This window comes from Antrostomus carolinensis, unplaced genomic scaffold (assembly GCF_000700745.2).
Source record: "Antrostomus carolinensis isolate BGI_N321 unplaced genomic scaffold, ASM70074v2 scaffold1844, whole genome shotgun sequence".
Classification (NCBI taxonomy): Eukaryota; Metazoa; Chordata; class Aves; order Caprimulgiformes; family Caprimulgidae; genus Antrostomus; species Antrostomus carolinensis.
In genome coordinates this window covers 7,771-27,053 of record NW_010308517.1, presented here as the reverse complement: position 1 = coordinate 27,053, position 19,283 = coordinate 7,771, and the positions used below count along the sequence as shown (strand labels likewise).

At 42.4% G+C, this 19,283-nt stretch overlaps 1 protein-coding gene and 1 non-coding gene across 2 annotated transcripts; both read left to right on the top strand.

Moving 5' to 3' along the window:
• Positions 1-3,580: 3,580 nt before the first annotated feature.
• On the top strand, positions 3,581-18,944 carry PTCD3 (pentatricopeptide repeat domain 3; the record flags this gene model as incomplete). The annotated part of the gene is made up of 18 exons (XM_029084437.1): positions 3,581-3,612; positions 4,617-4,662; positions 5,378-5,446; positions 7,191-7,295; positions 7,714-7,837; positions 8,914-9,032; positions 9,777-9,850; positions 10,168-10,255; positions 10,358-10,418; positions 10,701-10,783; positions 11,452-11,596; positions 12,655-12,705; positions 13,821-13,904; positions 15,691-15,719; positions 16,241-16,344; positions 17,418-17,496; positions 17,590-17,680; positions 18,859-18,944. Coding segments are annotated over exons 3-18 (1,371 nt in total), but the record flags the coding sequence as incomplete, so codon positions are not given.
• LOC114818474 (small nucleolar RNA SNORD94) lies at positions 10,492-10,634 on the top strand. Its single transcript, XR_003766174.1, has one exon. It is a non-coding gene; the product is annotated as a small nucleolar RNA SNORD94 (small nucleolar RNA).
• Positions 18,945-19,283: the final 339 nt, after the last annotated feature.

Genomic DNA, 19,283 nt, shown 5'->3' with positions numbered 1-19,283 from the left:
GCATGGCCGGGGCTGGGCTGGGCTGGGCTGTGGTGAGGGAGCGGCTCTTCTGGGGCCCGGGACCGAAAGAGCCGGTCGGGAGAGACTCTGTGAGAGTCGCTTGGGAGTTTCAGGAGGCAGCATTCTCTATTGCAGCGCCGGATGCACGGGGGATCGCCCCACCTGTCGTGCATCCCGACTTGTCCCTCTGCAAAAGCTTTATACTATCGAAACATCCATATTCAGTTATTGTCCAAGAAATCATAAACATATTCATCCATAAGCATATTCATCCTCATCCAGCCTGGCCCTGGAAGTGTTCCACGCCAGGTTGGATGAGGCTTTGAGCAACCTGGTCTAGTGGAAGGTGTCCCTGCTGATGGCAGGGGGGTTGGAACTGGATGGGCTTTAAGGTCCCTTCCAACCCAAACCGTTCTGTGATCCTATGATTCATTACATTGCTAAGAATTCATTCATTGCTGTATGTAAATGTGCTTTTCGCATGCGCACAGGTCGTCTTCAGGGCCTGTCTGGTGATCGTGGAAACTTGTGTCACTGTGCCCTTTAGCTGAATTTTATTTCTGCACATGCTTAGTTCATCTCTTGGCCCGTTTACATTTTTGTCTCCCCAAAATGGTTTACTCCAGCATCACTCCCTTATCGAAGATCTAATGCCTCAAGTCTCCTGTTAGCTATTTTAGACTACAGACTAGACTTAGCTGATATGTAACTAACTTTAAATGCCCCATTGTTTTAAGCAGAAGGGGATGGTCTTTTGGTATCAGGCCTGTCCCTGCTTTTTTGTGACTCAGAGCTGTCTCGGGAGTGAGCTTGAGCTGTTACGTGATGACACGAAAAAGCAGATGGGGTGGGAGGTTGATTCAGGATATGCCTCAAATGAAAGGTTCTCAATCCTCTGGGTGCTCTGTAGGCAAAATATAACTCACATTTGAGACAGTAACATCGTAACTGATACGGTTGTGTGACTGTGGTGGTCTCAGCCAAACACAGCTGCCCGCTCGCTCCCTCCCCAGGGCATAGGGGAGAGAACTGGGGGCAGCGGTAAGGAGACTCGTAGGTTGAGATAAGAACAATTTAAGAATAGAAATAAAAAAACCCCGTAAAATAGTACTAATATTAAAATAGTAGTGATAATGATAACAGTAACACAATATGCAAATGAGTGATACCCAGCACAATTGCTCACCACCCACTGACCAAGCCTGGCCTGTTCCCAGATAACGATCCCAGAGCAGTGACAATCCCGAACCGAAACCGCAATCCCGGGAGAGCCAGAGCCCGAGTGAAAGCCAGAGAGAGCAAGAGAGGGAGAGACCCTCGTGATGATGTACTAGACATTACATGATATGATATGGAATATCCCATTGTCATATCCAAATGCCAGTTTAACTTATTAATTTAAACATTCCTCCCCCCCCCCAGATCTTGCACTTGTAGACTAACAGAACACAAAATCCTTCACTTTCAGTGACAAAAATGAAACACTGGGATGTTCTCAGTGTTTCTCTCATAACAAATCCCAGCTGAAACCAAAACACAGCTCTGTTCTAGCTACTAAAAAGAAACCCAGCTCTGTCCCAGCTCAACACCAGGACACAGTGACACGCAGGAGCAGCCAGCATTATGCAGCATCACTGTAAAGCACAGAGGTGTGAATGCACGTTAACAGCATCTCCCTCAGGGTCGGGGTCAGTGTGGAAGCACATGCAGATACCAGTTACAGTGGGGCTTCAGTGTTAGATCACTTCAGGAGGGGGGAAGTATTTTAATGTAAGCTTTAATTTGTGTTAAAAGTAGTAAAATATGAGCAGTTGTAAGGATTGGAGCTGCGTCCTGTGGCTGAGCTGAGCTCAGAGCAGATGCTTTGCAGTAAATAGCAGCAGGAAGTTTAGATGGATGTGGCTTCTGCAGCCGTGGTTATGAGTGTGCTGTCTGCAGCTCTGTGGAGACTGGGTAGCTGGAACTAGAGAGGTCTCATTTCTCTGCATCCCAGTTCGGGGTCTTCTGCTTGTGCAGACACTACTCAGGTCTAAACTATTTATTTAAAAGATCCTACTTTCAGATAGATCCTGCCTTTAAAACACAAAGTGTCTTTTCTGAATTCTGTTACAGGATTTTCATTCTAAGGTGCAGTAATTCATTAAAACTACTTTAAAGCCATGATATCATGAAAAATAAAATACTACAAGTTTTAGTAGTATGATTTTCTGTGTATAACTTTGTGTCTCTAAATTAAGTCTTTAAGAGAAGCATCAACTATGAGTTTTATGATGATAATTTGGAGTTAGTAGCAGAGTGACATTTACAGTGACTTTTTCTTTCTAATGTATTAATTAATTCTGACCTGTAGTACAGAATTTCATTAATCTGCTTTCACTATATTAATGTGACTACCATAAATTCAAACCTCTGATTGCTTTGTAGGTGCTCTTCTGGTAGTACAGCTCTTGGGAAGACTGTGGACAGTTCAGAAGGTATGATGTCTTCATTACTAGTTTCTTGCATATATGTTTTTAATCTTCAAACAATATAGTACATCAGGAGGTAAAGAAGACATGAATACTCTTTCTCTTCTTGGAATTTCTTCCCCCCCATCTTCATTGTGCAGAGATTTCCTGGCTTAGCTTGATTACCCTCACCACCAACCAGCTCCGTGCTCTGAGAGCATGAACTTTGTCCAATTCCATGACTTGTCCAGTTCCCCTTTCAAACTAAATAAACTATAAAATAAAAATAAGGAGATTTCCATCTTAATCCTGGCATTTTCCTTCACGTTCTTGCTTCTTCTCTGTACTCCTTACCATATTTCTGCTATAGGTTTTGTGAGGAAAGTAAGCTGGGCTGCTTGGAGCCGTGCTGCACATGGGAACACGTTCCTGCCAGTCAGTAACAGCTCATGGAAGCATCAACTCAGAGGCAGTGGGAAAAGTGCTTCTGCAAACCCTGGCTCTGGGGGTTGTGATCAGGAGGTCCCACATGCTCCTCTGTGAATGAATTTGCTAATGTGCTTTGCTGACAACCTACAGCTGCTTCTTTTAGTGTTGTCCTTTTTTCCTCTCTGGGAAAGCTGGGTGGATTGATCCGTGGGGTGGAAGGAGCTGACAGTGGGTGTCAGGCTGTCAGAGCAGGAACTTCAGAGGGCACTTTACTGCAGTGCCCAGGCAGGCTGAACTGGAGAAGCCAAAGGGGCAGAGACAGCAAACTTCAAACTGGAGGATTAAGAGTGGGAAACCAAAGGACTGGGAAAGGTTGGGGCTCAAGCAAGAAGATACAGAATAAGGATGGTCAAAGAAGCTTGGATGAGTGATCTCTTTGAGGGTTCAGTGGGTACAGTCTCTCTGAGGTTTGTTTTCCATAGGGCCCTTATTCTGTCTTGACACAAGACTGTTAAGCTCCCTGTCAGCCTTTTCTGTTACCACTCCAGTAAATTGTGGCCTACATCAGACTATGGTTTTAAAATCTTGGCTTTAGTACTTTTCGGCTGGATCAGCTTAATTCAATTTTCATGAGATCAAGGTTTTCTTTGGACTTCTCTGGGTCTCTAATAACAATTTTAATATTGCTTCTCGTAGTTACTCAAGAAGAAATTGTGCTCCCACGAAGGAAAACCTGGTGAGTGTTTACTGGTGGAATATCTCTTGACCTGGAAGAAAATAATTGTTAGGCAGCTAAATGTAGTTCACCAAAGTTGAAAACAAAAATTCAGGTTGTTGTATTCCTGGATTTAATGTCCCACTAGTTACTCTCCTGATGTCTGGAAGCTCTGGGAATATTTTTGACTCTTACACTCTGTGCAGTGCAGGTACACCCCATTCTTGGCCTTTCTTTTAAAACAGTTGTAAGGAATTGTATTTTTAAACATAGTTCTGTTTCTTTGTAAAAGATCACATTCACTAGAAATCTGTAAAATCATTTGGCTGTCCACATGTTGATGTGTTTCTTTCAGCAATATAAACTGTTTGGATAAATCTTGTTTAGCAATTATGCAGCTGAACAAAAGGTGTTTTCTTGGGAGCACTTAAGTTGAAATTGCTTTGACTGTACAGCAAAAGCAAAGTTTATAGCCAAATGGTGTCTGCATGTAAACCTAAAATAAGACCACCTTCACCTAAACACTTTCAGGGGTCTTTCCTTGTTTGATTGAAACACAACAAAAGTCTGAAGGATCCACAGGCACAGGAGTCCTGAGAAAACTAGGTTTGGTTTGGTTTGGGTTTTTTTTCCTCCCAAGACTTGGAAAGGGACTCGTGTATCCACCCCTCAGAGATGGCAGGCTTCGAGAGAAGCATTCCAGGGAATTCTTTCTGTCTCCCTCCCCTATGTTCTTTCTCTGATACTGTACAATAAGGGCAGGAGTGGTAGCAGGAAGCACATGTGCTTTTCTGGTTTTCATCAAAGTCTCCTTCCCGTGATTGTTCCAGAACTGAGACCGTTTTTGTAGTTGAATTTTCCCTCCCTTTGCAAAAAGTGCTATTTTCTCAGTGCAGCAAACCCATTATTTCCTAGAACTGAAAACCCTCACAGGCCAGGATGATCCTGTGCTTGTTCTGCATACAATGTGATGTGTAACATTCAAAGTCTGCAAGCGAGTATAATGAAATCTCCTTTATTTTCAGGGATAAGCTAGCAGTTCTTCAAACACTGGCTTCTACTGTGAAGAGGGTAAGTAGTTCTGTTGATTGTGGAAACAGGTCAAGTTGTCCATCTCGCACAACAGCCTTGCACTCTGGAGGCTTTTACTTCTAGTTTGGCCATAAATGTAAGATGAGACACTTACCTCTGTTTTTTTAAGGGATTTTAACTTTTGCTGTGCCCTTAAAGTCTCATTCTAGTGCTAAGAGAGAGCTGCAACTACCAGTGAAAGCTGTCATACTTTGATAAGGCTTTTGCTAACATCAGGAGCAAGTTCCTTTACCAGTTCAGCTTCCCAATCCAAGCTGCCTCTTCCCAATCTCAGTCCAGAACGTAAGCCTTGCAAAGAGCCATCAGGGTCTGCTTTTGCTAGGCAACAACTGGAAACGCTGTGATGCCATCTTTAATCCTGTCTTGGGTTCTGGAAATTGAATCTGATCCTGCAAGTGCTCTCAGCTCCCCTGAGACTGCTTGCTTTTCAGGGCACTCATGTATTTTAGTAAGGACCCTTTTGTTGTCACTATGTTAACCCACATGTGTGTCTATAATTGAAATGCTTTTTAAAACTGTTTCCAGACAGGTTAAGCCTTCTGAACAAGAGGAGCTTTTGTAAAATGGGCATCAGGTGGTGGTTACGGTGGAACTGTTGATTGTGCCTTAAATTCTGTGAGGCAGTGGGATATGTATACAGCATGCCTGTGTATAGAACTGTAAACATTTCAATCCTGGGTTCTCCTTCCTACAGGACCCTACTGCTGCTCATTATATGTTCCAGGATGACCCTTACCTTATGCCAAGAAATGCAGCCAGTTCAGTAAGTATTTCCTTCCAAGTCCTTGATAGCTTCCCCCCTCCCCTTCATCTAGGCTATAAAAACTCTATCTAATTGGAGCTTAGTTTCAATTACAAAAGAAAACAAGAAGTTTCACATTTCTATCTGAATTTTCTCCTCTTTGTATTTCTGAAAGTTTAATGACTGTAGTGTTTCTCTTGGAAAATCCAAGGGCTGGAGCACCTCTCCTATGAGGACAGGCCAAGAGAGTTGGGGCTGTTCAGCCTGGAGAAGAGAAGGCTCCAGGGTGATCTTATAGTGGCCTTCCAATACCTGAAGGGGCTACAAGAAAGCTGGGAAAGGACTTTTCATAAGGGCAGTTAATGACAAAACAAAGGGAAATGGGTTTAAGCTGAAAGAGGGGAGGTTTAGATGAGATATTAGGAAGAAGTTCTTCACTGTGAGGGTGGTCAGACACCGGAACAGGTTGCCCAGAGAAGCTGTGGCTGCTCCTCCCTGGAAGTGTTCCAGGCCAGGTTGGATGAGGCTTTGAGCAACCTGGTCTAGTGGAAGGTGTCCCTGCTGATGGCAGGGGGGTTGGAACTGGATGGTCTTTAAGGTCCCTTCCAACCCAAACCATGCCGTGATTCTATGAAATCCACCCTGCACACACAGTTACCTCTTCTTCCTGGGGCTGGAGGGACCTTCCAGCTGACACAGCTCTGGTAACATTCCTACAAGTTAGCGGCTTACCTGCTGAGTTGTTCTGTTTCTCCATGTTCTTAGTCTGTTAAGTAACTCCCAACAGTAATTCTTCAGATGAGGCATTCAACCTGTTAAAACTGGTTTTATATACCTTGGATATGGACTGTGAATATGTGGTATTGCAAGTGTTGAGATTTTGTGCTTACAGTTTAGTTAAATTTGAATTAAATGTATAACACACAAGGTCACTTGAGTGTGTTAGTTCATACACTACATGTTACCAGTTAATTGTCCTGGCCAAGCCCCAGGAATTTGAGTTTTATCACAGAGCAGCTATTTGGTAACTTGGGCTTATGGGAATAGGGGTATTGAGATGATAAGGAAAAGGAAGAAGGAAAAGAGTCTTCCCCTGTTGTTATCTTTGCATAAGATGTGACAGTGTGAAGCTGAGGCAGGAGAAAGCAGAACTGGAAATGAGGGCAAGAAGGAAGTGCTGTGTGTGATGTTAATGAGAACATAGCAAGAGAAGACTGGGAGCTGAGATATGTCATGGCACATCAGTGATATGGCTCTGAGAGAACTTCAGTTCTTGTACACACCAGAGATGAAGCCGTTGAGAAGGCTGAAGGCAGTTGTTGAATGTGAAGAGTTTTAAAAGAAACAGTGAAGGAGGGTCTCACTTTAGAACTTAAGGAAAAGCAGTGAATGGGAATCGGGTGGTGCTCTTGGAAAGGAGGGAGAGAAACATCTGTGTGCTGTAACTGAAAAGTGAGATGCTTTGAGCCTGAGGTAGTAGTGCAGCATTTCAGATGTGTCTGGTACAGAACTTTGTCCCTTGACTGAGTAACAGAAAAGCAAATTACAGTCTCATTTAAAGAATAGACACTCTTATATTGGCATAAACACCAGAATGTTTATCTGGAATATTGTCTCAGGCTTGTGTTTTTTTCTAAGAGTTGTGAAAGAAACGTGAGTTTAATTTGATCCCATCAGAACGCTCAGTGTTATGGAACTTGTTTTTCTCACTCTCAGCCTTTTAATTGCATGTTTCTTCGTCTTGTTCCCTCTCATCCCTGTGCAGCGCCTATTTGCATTGTCAAAGGAGTCTGGGAGAAATGTTGCAAAATACATTATTAAACAATTTCCTCAATATTTTGACAAGATTTCTGCAGAGCCCGACATACCAGTAAGCTTTTTGCTTTTCATTTTCATTGTATTTGTCCTTTGTCAGATAGTGGAATCAACTGTCAGACTTGTCCAAAACTAACATAAAAGGTTAATTTTGTGAACTGTTTTGCAAACAGCTATGAAAGCAGTGCTGTATTTCCTTTATGTTTCTGAAGTGAACGTTTTTCTTTAGAAATTCAATATCATATTGGGTTCTTTAGACAAAAGTAAGAAAATAAATGTTGACTTACTAGCATGAAAGAGAGATCAGGAGGTGTGGTCCTTCATCACCAGAAGGACTGTTCTTGTTAGGCTGGGAGGGTCCGGAGATTATCAAAGCAGTGTACTGGGTGAAGAGGAAGCATATTTGGTTAATATTTTAGCGATGGTTTAGAGAAGGTTTGAGCTCGTGTCTAACTTGCACTCTTCATTTTTAGTGCTTGATGCCTGAGGTTCTTACACCTCAGATTGAAGGGGTGAGTGAGGAGGCTCTAAAAGAGCGTGTCCACCTCAGAAGGGTGAAGGAGTCTGTGGACCTGTTTGATCAGCTCGTACAAGCAGGTATGTGGTCACCTGCCAAGTTCTGTGGTGGAGCTCTACTTAAATTGTGGCAAAAATATTTTAGTAGCTGGTACAGGCTATGGAGACAATTTTCATTATGTTGCTGCCTTTCACAACTGACTCTGGTCTGATTAATTAGTTCTCCAGAATTGTTGAGCCTTCCCTATCCACCACGTTGCTTTGGTGATAGGGAGAACAGATGTTTTGCTGATCAACATGCAGATGATGTGATGAGGTTGTTTTTTTTTCCCTTCCCTTCCAAAGTGGAACAATTTGTGATGCAGTAGAGCAGGGCCTGTTACAGGCAGATGTGATGTGACTGAGTGATACTATTCTGCCTGCAAAGGCCCTCACGCAGCAACCTATGGGTTGGTATAAGCTGTGTCTGTGCTGAGTGCTTTGCTGCTGTGTTGGACTGGTGTAGCATACCAACTGAGTGCCCCTTCTGTGGACCTGACCCCAATAAATGAGTCTTTCTTAGTCCCTCCTTAATTTGGACCTTAATCTTTGTGATGGGTGATCGAGGAGGAAGCAACAGAAAACTGTAACTGCCACAGAATCTAAAGGAGGAAAACTTACTGGGAAGGTGAGACCTTCTCATATCCACTACAAGATGGAAAGGAGATGATTCCATCAAATAGCTCTTTTCTTTGGTTGGTTTTAAGTCTGTTTCATATAAAATGAAGCACACAAAGTGGTCTTCACAGCAGGGTTTATCCTAGGAGTAGTTATGAAAAGCACTAGAAATTTCAGATATTGTATTGAGCTTGTTCTGCTTCACAGTTTTGTCTGCCAGCTCCCACTTTGCTCTCCCACTCAGTCAGGAAAACTCCCCTTTCAGTGGCTTCAATAGAAAAACAGATACTTTAGTTCAGTGTTAAAATTGTCCTCTGCTATGGGTGGGTTCATGGAAGTATTAAGGGTCACACCCAGGTTTTACACACTGGCTAGAGAAGAATGCCTTTATGTCAAAAGAGAACAAAGTGGCATAACTGGGTGTTCAAAAGTTTTCTGGTACAGCTGTAGAATGGCATGTTCTTTACTTTCTGACTGTTGTACATCCTTATTTTCCATAGGTACCCCTGTATCTCTGGAGACCACAAACAGCCTTTTAGATTTGTTGTGCTTCTGTGGAGATGCAGAATCTACTCCGGAAAAAGATGAAGAAATAAAAGAGGATTTGGAGGAACCAGGGGTATGAAAAACCTGTTGATCTCTGTTTATTTATTTCTTCCATTCATTGTGGGAGTGTATCAGGGTGATGTCAGGATTTTTGTACACCTGGGAGATGGTGTGAAGAGGGTCAGATGCAGTCAATGTTCCCAAGAGATGCAGCAGTTATAAAAATCCCGTGTCTGACCTAGTAGCAAAAGTGGTTTCCATAAAGCTGAACTTAGCAGCTGGAACCCTCTCTTGGCTTAGTTCTGCTGAACTGCATTTCAATAACTGTTTCTCACTGACAGCATTGTTTTTCTAGTTGCCTGCATAGAACAACTCTAGTACCTGTAGGGAAGATCACCTAGTTAATTCTGAACCATATTAACTAGATTTCAGTGAAGCTGAGGGCTCCTTGTGTCACCTCAGAGTATCAGGGCGCAGGGTACAGTGGTACATGCATTGCACAGCACCTGTCTCTGGGAAGACTGTTGAGGGAGAAAGGGTTTCACAGAGCATTTGCTATAGTCTCTTGATTCCCATCAGCTCTATAGATACATATGATTTACCTTGTTAGCATATTTAATAACACAAACAATATTCTTAATCTAGTTACTGCTTCCTGAACATTATAATAGAAATTAATTATTTTAATGTTTAAAAAAGCACCTTCGGTAGCATATAAATTGCTGCTGAACTTCTGTGTTGTTACCCAATTGCATCATTTGATATTTGATCATAACTTTGAACTCCGAGAACCTTATTTCTGCACAAATCTCTCCAGGTCAGCGTTTCAGAGCAGAAGGCTCCAAAGAGACAATTCCAAAGAGGTTCACAGTTGTCAGGCTCTAGATGGAGGTACAGAAAATGTTACTGATATTCCTGTATTCAGTGGGTTGTGCACATGCATTGTTGTTATAAAACAGACTTAAAGACTTTTTAGCAGCCCATACTTGAAGGTTTTATTTGTTAAATATATCTATGTTTGCTAATCTTTAAAAGTGTTGCTGGAAATCTAGTAACTGATTGTAGAATAGCTCAGAGTGTCACAAGTAATATATTTGAATGTCAGCCCTTGGAAGTATAGCCCATTATTTTGTTCTGCATGTTGAATCCTTTTCCTAAAGGTGTCTTTTATTGAGTTCTTTAACATTCAGCCTGTTTGTTGATTCTAGGGAGAACAACAATGCTGAAAGGATATTTAAGATAATGCCAGAAAGGAATGCACACTCCTATTGCACAATGATCCGTGGGATGGTGAAGGTAAAGTTACTCTTCAGTGCTGAAACGACTTTTTTCAGCTTGTGAAATCTCCCACAGTCATAGAGATTGTTAATTTTTGTTGGGTTTTGTTTGTTTTTGCAGCACGGGGCTTTTGCTAAAGCTTATGACGTGTACATAGACTTATTGAATGAAAGACACAAGGGTGAGTGTATCCTGGTTTGGTTTTGTGGTCTCAGTAACAGAAACCTGTTGCTGGGCATATGAATCTTTATTTCATGGCAGTGATGATTGGCGCAGGGGTACGGACCTCAGCTAGATCATGGGAGCTGAATGCAAACTGTTTATTTCAGTGCAGCTGGCATGTGGCAGGCTCACTGGAAAAAAGGTTTGCATGAGACTTTGCCAAAAACTGAGCCATGCTAGAACAAAGTGTTTTCTGTAGAATACAATTGTCAGTTAAAATGAACTACCTTACATTTTCCAGCTGATGTGCACACCTTCAACGCACTGATTACAGCAGTCCCATATCTAAAGGAGAGGTTCTTAGAAAGATGGGAGTTAGCCAAGGTAAGGAGGTAGGATGAAAGAGATGGGGAAGGGGTAAGAGTGTAGGGTCTGGGTCTGTTTTATCAGTAGAATTTTGCAGTTGTTAGAAGACTGAAAACAAGAGCTTTGCACAAAGATACTAATACCTGCTGCAAAGGAAATGCTCTACTTTAAATGTACAAACTAACTGCTGAGTAGTGCAAATATACAGAATCCAACCTTGCCCTTGCAGAATGGTTTGCCTTGTGAGAACATACCTGATCAAAGAACTCCCTGGACAGAAGTAATTGGGAAATTATGCTGGGAGATAAAAACAAACTATTTTAGATAAAAACTCTTCTCTGAATTGTGTTTCATGGTGGTGTGATGGAATTGAAATTTTGAGGGGTAGCAATGGAAGGTCTGGTTTTAATGACATAACATCAGTAAGGAAAAATAGTATGTACATTTAAAAACTTCCTTGATGTTCTAGACACAATTCTCCAAGGTCTAATCTGGTATAATTTTGTGGTCTTGTTTTTTTGGTCAAATTAATTATAAATTAGATGGTACTCCCTTAATGATGAGTTGAGGTAGAGTTGTTCACTTGAAGGGGTTGATAGGGATTAGATGGAGGCATGGATACCTACAAAAGCTGAACTGTGATCCATAACATGTGAAGCACTAAGGCTTTGGGGTTTTTGTTTAAGGTCTTCCTGAATCACATGGCTCAACAGAAAGTGCAACCGAATCTGCTAACTTTTAATGCTGTACTGAAGACTCTGAGAAGATGTGGTGGTGTAGGCAGAAGTATGTCTTTATTGGTGATAAAGGAAATGGAAGCACTTGATATAGGTAAGAGAACCAGAATGGTTATTATGTTCTAGTACCACCTCTGAAATTGTTAAGAGTTCATCAGCAAAACCACACAGCAGTTCCTAGTTGCAGGGAAGGTTGGTCCAGGGCTTGTGGAAAGGAGCATTTCTCACTGTGTTCTCAACTTCACTATTTGTTTCTGTTTGCAAGAGAACTAAGAAATAAAAACGTGTAAGTACTAAGCTGCGTCCACTCAGCAAGCCAGTGCCTGTGGATCTCAGACTGAATCATCACCTTCAGTCTCTGTTAAGTGTTGATTGCTAATTACAATATAGTGGGTCCATTTGGCCCCTTAGGTGAAATAGTGAAGCATTTTGATGCTGTAGTCTTTTAGATTAGGAGCATATGTATAATTACCTTTTTACCTGTAGTTACCTCTAGTTACTCAAGGACAGGTGTGTGTATGCAGTGGGGGAGTGTGTCCTGGCCCATAGGCTCTTTCTCATCTGGGTCTTTATTGTAGTACTGCTGTAGAAATCACAGGTAATACAAATAGAAATTTGTAGCAGGCAGCTGAGTCTGTTGGCTTCCCATAGATCAAGGAGATTTACTTCACAAGCCACCCAAACCAGTTCAGATCTAGATATCTACATCTTTACAGAAAAGAAAGCTTTTGATCTAGATGATGGTTTTTGATGTCAAGTAAACATTGCAAAAGCAGGGAATATTGGCATAGCTGATTTGGTGCCTTGCAGTATGTGCTTTGCCCTGGTAACATGCTTGCTGACACACCAGAGAGAGGTTCATGAGCAGAATGGAAAACTAGTTATGAACTGGTTTTGCTTTTAATTTAGAGCAGGAAAGCTTGGCTGTTTGCCCCAGAGCAATATGGGGTGAACAGCTGGAGGTCCACCCTCATAACCATCTCTCCCAGTTGTATGTGAAATCTGGTCCAGCGTTAAGGTGGACATGGAGAGAAATAATGGAGTAAATTTATGCATGCTGCCTGACTGGAAGGGCTGGACACTGTGAATTAGAGCTCAGGCATAAAGCTCAGCCGAGAATGTCAAAGTAACTTCAGTGTTTTTGCTTTTCAGAGCCAAGCCTTGCAACGTATGATCATCTTCTCTCTATATTTTATAGAGGAGGTACGTGCAATATCAGCTTGTCCAGGAATGTGTCCTGTTTAACACTTGCTGTAAATGCTTTCAAAATGTGGTGGGTGAAGGCAGTTGATTTATGGATTAAAAGACAGCTTGTTATATGTGCAATCCTAATGTCACCTGTGCAGTCTGATCCTACTTGAGCGAAGAAAAAGCTACAAGGATCATAACCTCTAACAGGGAGGGAAGAGTCCTTGTGTTTTGAGAACTGGCAGAACTGGAAACAAAGCCCATTTCCTTTCCATTTGTGGCCACAAGTTGATAAAGTTTTAGACCAAATGCTGCTCAGTCTCTGACGAGGCTGGATCTGACTACAGCACATGTGATTTCATAGACTGTGCCACTCACAGGGAAGAAGTTGCACAGGGATTTTGTTTCTCTGCAACAGTTCTGTGCGTTGCAACTGTCTTGAAATACAGCTGTGTTAGAAGGTGGAAGCCCAACTGTTGCAGATCCTTTAGCCAAAAATTTGTGGGCGTGGGAAGAGAATAGACACAGTAGTCATGAATGCAGCCCTTGTGTTTTAACAAATGTGGAGGAACTGCTCTGGAATCTCTCTGGGTTTGGGTTTGTTTTTCTTGGTTTTTTTTTCCCCTTTAAATTTTGTTTGTTTGTTTGTTTGTTTATGAAATGCCTTGCTTTTCCCAGTGCAGCCTTGTAACAGACAAACTTCCAGGTCTGTTGGATTCCTTGCTAGAAAGTACTTTTATCTTTCTGAATCTGCTCTGTTGTGGAAATCTGGCAATAGTAGAGCAAATTTTAGAGGAAATAAAATTTGCAGCTGGTGTGTTGTACCTCAAGTAGGGGCACAGGTGAAAGAATCATGACACTTGTTTGAAATCATGTTGCTTATTTCCATTTCCATATTATATATGTGAATGCTCCTTCCCTGGAAGTGTTCCAGGCCAGGCTGGATGAGGCTTTGAGCAACCTGGTCTAGTGGAAGGTGTCCCTGCTGATGGCAGGGGGGTTGGAACTGGATGATCTTTAAGTTCCCTTCCAACCCAAACCATTCTATGATATTTGCAGGCTGATGTTATTTGCTAGTGAAGTGCTTAGCAAAACTGAGATGCGACGTTGCTTGTCTGTTTTTCCTACAGTTGATCTTTTCCCATCGGGCATCCTCTCTGAGGTGCTAGATGACGTTGAGAACAGGAGTTTCACTCCCCAGGATCCTGATGATGGTATGGGACTTCGGTATATCTGACGATCTGCATTGATTAAGCTTGGGTGAAGAGGTACCTATGAATTTCAGGTAGTTCTACCCAGCTAGGAAGTACACGTGCAACTTGCTTACATCAGTCCCTGCTGATGCTTTTTGGAGACAAAGAAGGATAAACTCCATTGCTGGGAAGTTAAGCTCTGCAGCAGTGCACTGGCTGCTGTGTGGAAGTAGGAACGTAGCCTGTGTGAATGAGCATTTGGGTCCCACTGAAAAACACAAGGGTATTTACAAGACTAGTTTAAGGAGGAACATCTGCTAGCAGCTTCATGAAATGATACCTGTCTGGTGAAGAGGGTTTTTTTGTGGTGTGGTGTGAATTCCTATTCTAGTTCTTCCTAATCCTTTTCAGAAAATTGCATAAAATAAAACTTCAAGCAAAACTGAAGCTTGGGTCTGTAGCAAGGGTAGATGCTGAACATCCCACGTCTCACTCTCTCTTTCTGCCATCTGTATGTACACAGCTTTGCCCTAGGATGTTCCTAAGCCTTTCTGTACATTTGGAAGTGGATGCAGGTTCAGTCTGAAGACGACTGGGGCAAAGAGGTGTCTGTAGCTGTGCTGTGTACAACATGGTGTTAACATGGTGAAGCCACCCTTCAGCAGCTGATATTTCTGTATGTGGTGGGATGAAGAAGCCATTTCAGTGCATGCTTCAGGAAACCATTGAGGAGTTGATACGGGTTTTGCCCATTTAAAGTACAAAGATAGATTAGGAGATGTTATGTTGGAGTAGCATGTTAGGTTATCCTGCCAGTATTTTTTTTTATCCTTGGGAGAAAAGACTGGAAATAGTCAGGATGTTGTACACCTCTTTTGTTTGCTTTGTCCTCGTACATGTGTTAATCTGTTTCTTCCTCTGCTCTAAGCTGCTGCCTGAAGTGTGTACTAAACACCCAAATAACACAAAAGTGTATTCTCCAACTTAAAATTATTTACTTAATTTATTACATCTTGCAAGGGAGATGGAGGTGTGTTGTACCTGATGGTTTGAAGTAAGTTGCCTTACAGTTCTTTCCACTGTTTTGCTACCCACAGCCAGTTGTTGTTTCAGCCTCTGACAGCATCCAGTGCCCTCACACTTCCTTCAGAAAACCAAAACCACCTATTCGAAATTCTCCCCACACAGATGAAATGAGCTACTGAGCAGGGTAGTTTGTGTTCCCACTGTGGCTTTCTTTGCCTCCCTCAGGCAGCATCAGCCTCTGTGCTGCTTTGAAATGTCAGTTACAGGAACCAGAGTCAAAGCCTCACAAAACAGGAAGGTGACATTTTCAGGGGGCAGTTGTATCTTCTTGGGCAGCTCTGGGATGTACTAAAGAGGTGGGTAACCTGCCTGAACACCCATCTCTGTTGCATCTCTTCTCTTCCATTAGAGTTAACAGAGAAGGTGAATGACGTCGCTGCCTTTTTTTGTAGCCTGCCTGTTAGACAGGTAATGCTGTCTTGCATCAGACAAGAGAATGTAGCTTTTGTAAAACTGCCTAAAGCCAAACAGATCATCTGCTTAAATCTGTCTCCAAAAGCGCAGCAGTATAGTTGCCTCCAGAGCACTGGCTAGCAAGACTCAGAGCACACCAGAGTCTTTACATGTAAAGTGAATATCCCTGCTACATTGTCAAACTCAGCTACAGGTTCAGCTTTCTAATGGAACTTGTCTCATCTGTCTCCTGGGAGGTGGGGTTAATGAGCTGCTCTGTGTCTCCTTCAAAGTTGGAAGCTAACAGACTCCATTTTCTCTGTTTCAGCCAACTTTTTTACCACGGCTATGCAAGCAGTAAGTACCTCTTCCCTGCAATCAGAATTCCTTTGAGCCCTCTAGCTGTTTCAGAATTGCCTGTGAGTTTTCCAGCCTGTCATACAAGTTTAGCTCTCAACATCTTTCACTTTTTCACCTGCATTCATCACCTCCTGTAACTTTCCTCCGTGATTCTGCAGTTCTTTGCTTGTTACCTCCTAAATTGGTACCTTGCATGCCTGTGATACGTGCATCTCTTGCTAGAGCTGGCTGAGTACGTCCCTGTCTTCTGTGCCCTACCTCTCCCTTCTACTGACACTGCAGTGGTCGGATGGTCTCCACACCAGGAGGTGTCAGTTTAGGTTGCCCACTTTTGGGGGAGAGTCACACATTTGTGTCAACTACCAAATAAAATGCCTAGGCAGGCACTGGACTGAATCACATCCTGTTAAAAATGTTTGCTGTCAGCTCATTGCTCTTTGTGCCTTTGTGAAAGTGAGTCTCAGAGGGATGTAGTAAGTGTTACGTGTGGTATCTTTAATCTAATTGGTTTCTTGCAGTGCTGTGATCTTAAGGACATCAAGCTTGCCTATCGGTTAAATAAGGCAATGGAGAAGGGAGACAACTGGAAATTCTTGGATATGGATCGGTTAAATGCCTACTGGTGAGTGAAACACAGCTTAACATTCAGCATCTTGTGTATTGTTGTCAATTTGCATACAAACTAGGATTCAACAAAGCATCTGCCTGCACAATATCTGAACACCAGCTGGTTATTGTATGTGCAGTTTGGGAATTAGGTCCTTCTTAAGAACAGTGATAGCTTAGGATTTATTTTCCATTTGTGGCCTTGCCTGAACGGAAATAAAGTGTCTTAGAGCATCAGTTTAGTTTAATCCCCACCCAACAACTATACCAACCAGTTGTATTTTCTACAGTCCTGTTCACCTAGGATGGCACTTTAGGAGGTTACACCAAAATAGTGTCCAGGTCAGACCTGGCTCTCTGTGTGGTGTTGTAGAGAGAGGTTGCAGTGCAGCAGGTGTATTTAGGCACTGAAATCCCCTGTAGTTCCACCATTTGATGCTGTAATCATGTCATCTGAAACATCTTTACCAACGTCATTAAGTGCTGCAGTTACTGAACATAATTAAGTACTTGGAGCATACTGATTTGAAGAAAAGCCTATTTAGGTATTGGAACTAGAGATACTCCAGTAAATTAATGACAAATAATTATAATCAAAATAAGATGCAGTTTCAAGTGTGAGGTGATTCATATGATTTTACCTTATTTAGCCTGTAAATAAATTAAGGTAAATTAATGGAAATTCATTTCTTGGTGTAGAGACATTTTTCCTCTTCAGTGCACTGGATCAAAGTTCCAGGCTTGTATTGTGAATTTACACAAGTAACCAGGTTAATTTAGTTCACTTCTTAAAGCAGTTCTTAACCAGAGGTTGCATTTGAGACAGATTCAGATACCTCAAACCTGATTGCATTGTGGATTTTAAAATGCAGTGATCCACTTCTTACTAATTCTGCCAGTTACCTAGTGTCAGCATTAAGTTCTCTCACAAAAACACCCTACTGCTTTTTTAATTGTATGGAGTATCGCAATCATACAGTTCCCTGATGTGCAATACAAATCTGATCAGAACAGCATAATTTCTGCTGCTTCTGTGTGGTTTGGTTGATCTAATCATTACTGAATTAGAACATTTTTCCCCTCCTGTAGGTCAAAATTCTTTTCATTGTTGTGCATGATGGAACAAATTGATGTTGTGTTGAAATGGTACAAAGAAGCGTTCTCTTCGGTAAGTGTTCACTAGGGTAAGCAAGCTTCAAAGCTTTAGTGTGGAGAAATGGAACAGTTACAGTTTACTGAAGTGATTCTCTTCCTTCATCAGCTCTTCTATCCAACTCCTAAAAATATATTGGACCTCCTTCAAGCACTGGATGCAGGCAACCAGTTAGAAGCGATCCCTTCAGTCTGGGAAGGTTGGTGATTGATAGCCACATGGCTACGACAGGAGGAGTGCAAAGTGGGAGGTGGTTGGGAATCTTCCCAGTGCTCAGAATAGCCACAGTAAGATGCTTTGGCATGAGGGACATTATTCCTTAGTGCAGTGATGGGGCTGTTGTATGAGAGAAAGGCAGACCCAGTAGCCACAGACTATCAGAGAGATCATGGCTGTGTCATAGTGAAATGTCAGTGTCTTGGAAAACTGAATGCTTACCAGAGAGTAGTACCTTAGCAGCTCAGGTTTAACTCATTTAAATTCTTTGCCTGTTCTTTGCTCCTTAAGAAGAGGAGAGAAGAATGCAAATACAGGCTTTAGCACACAGAAAATATCCTACTGTCACCCATCACTAAAGGGACAGACAGGTTCTTTTAGGGATCCTTCACAGAATGATGACAGCACCGAGTTGTAGTTACAGTTAAAGATTTATTTTCTTAACAGGGTTTTATGATCATAGAATTTATTATCAGAACAGCACAGGATTTCTATAAGCAGAATCAGTGTATCACAATTTTATAAGTTGTGTAGTACAGAAGTTTATAGGACTGCTTAGCTTGTGGTTTCTAATCACCTAGACCCTCTGTGAATTGGGTAAAATCTTAATACTTGGTTTGCTGTATGAACATAAAAATCATAACCTAGCCTCGAAAAACATAGAAAAGAACACGAGTCACCACTCTGTCATCAGAGGAAGCAGACAATGGTGGTGTCCCTGTTCACTGAGGGGTCATGGGTCTTACTGTCCAACAGCAGCTGGGGTTGAAGTTCCCACTTAGACAGAACCTGTAACTGCTTGATTTTCCAAACAGTGCTCTATGTGCTGTTACCCTCACTGCTGTGTGACAGGGTCACCACTGGCTTGGCTGGGTGCCTGGGACCTTGAAGGCCGTTAACGAGGAGAGTAGTCAGCCTGGCACCCAGAACTCTTGAGGCCAGCAGGGAGGGGAAGAAGATATCTGTTTGGTTTATGTACTTGGTGCACAGGACCTTCAGGGACTGATAATGAGGGGAAGGGGAACTAATACATGACCCACTTGGTCACAGAGAATGGCTGTTTGGGTTATAAAATGGCATTAGTTATGGTAACTGTATTACCAGGAGTTGGGAGTAGGGGGTACCGGTCACACCTACTAACTACTACCTGTCTCTAAACAGATGTGAAACAGTTGGGGTTCAGTAGGAGACCAGACCTGTTGGAAGAGCTCTTGTCTTTGATGAGCAGGGACCAGCACCCTGAAGAGGTAAGGAAGCTGTCTTGGTTTAACCCCGGTAAGCAGCTAAGCACGACACATCTGCTTGTTCACTCTTCTGCAGTGGGATGGTGGAGAGAATTGGAATGGCAAAAGTGTGGGAACTCGTGGGTTGAGTGTTATTAGTAAAGCAAAAGCTGCGTGTGCAAGCAAAAGAAAATCAGGAATTCATTCACTACTTCCCATTGGCAGGCAGGTGCTCAGCCATCTCCAGCACAGCAGGGCTCCATCACACGTAACAGTTATCTGGGAAGACAAACACCATCACTCCAAATGTTCCCCCTTCTTTCTCTTCCCGCAGCTTTTATTGAGGAGTGTGATGCCATATGG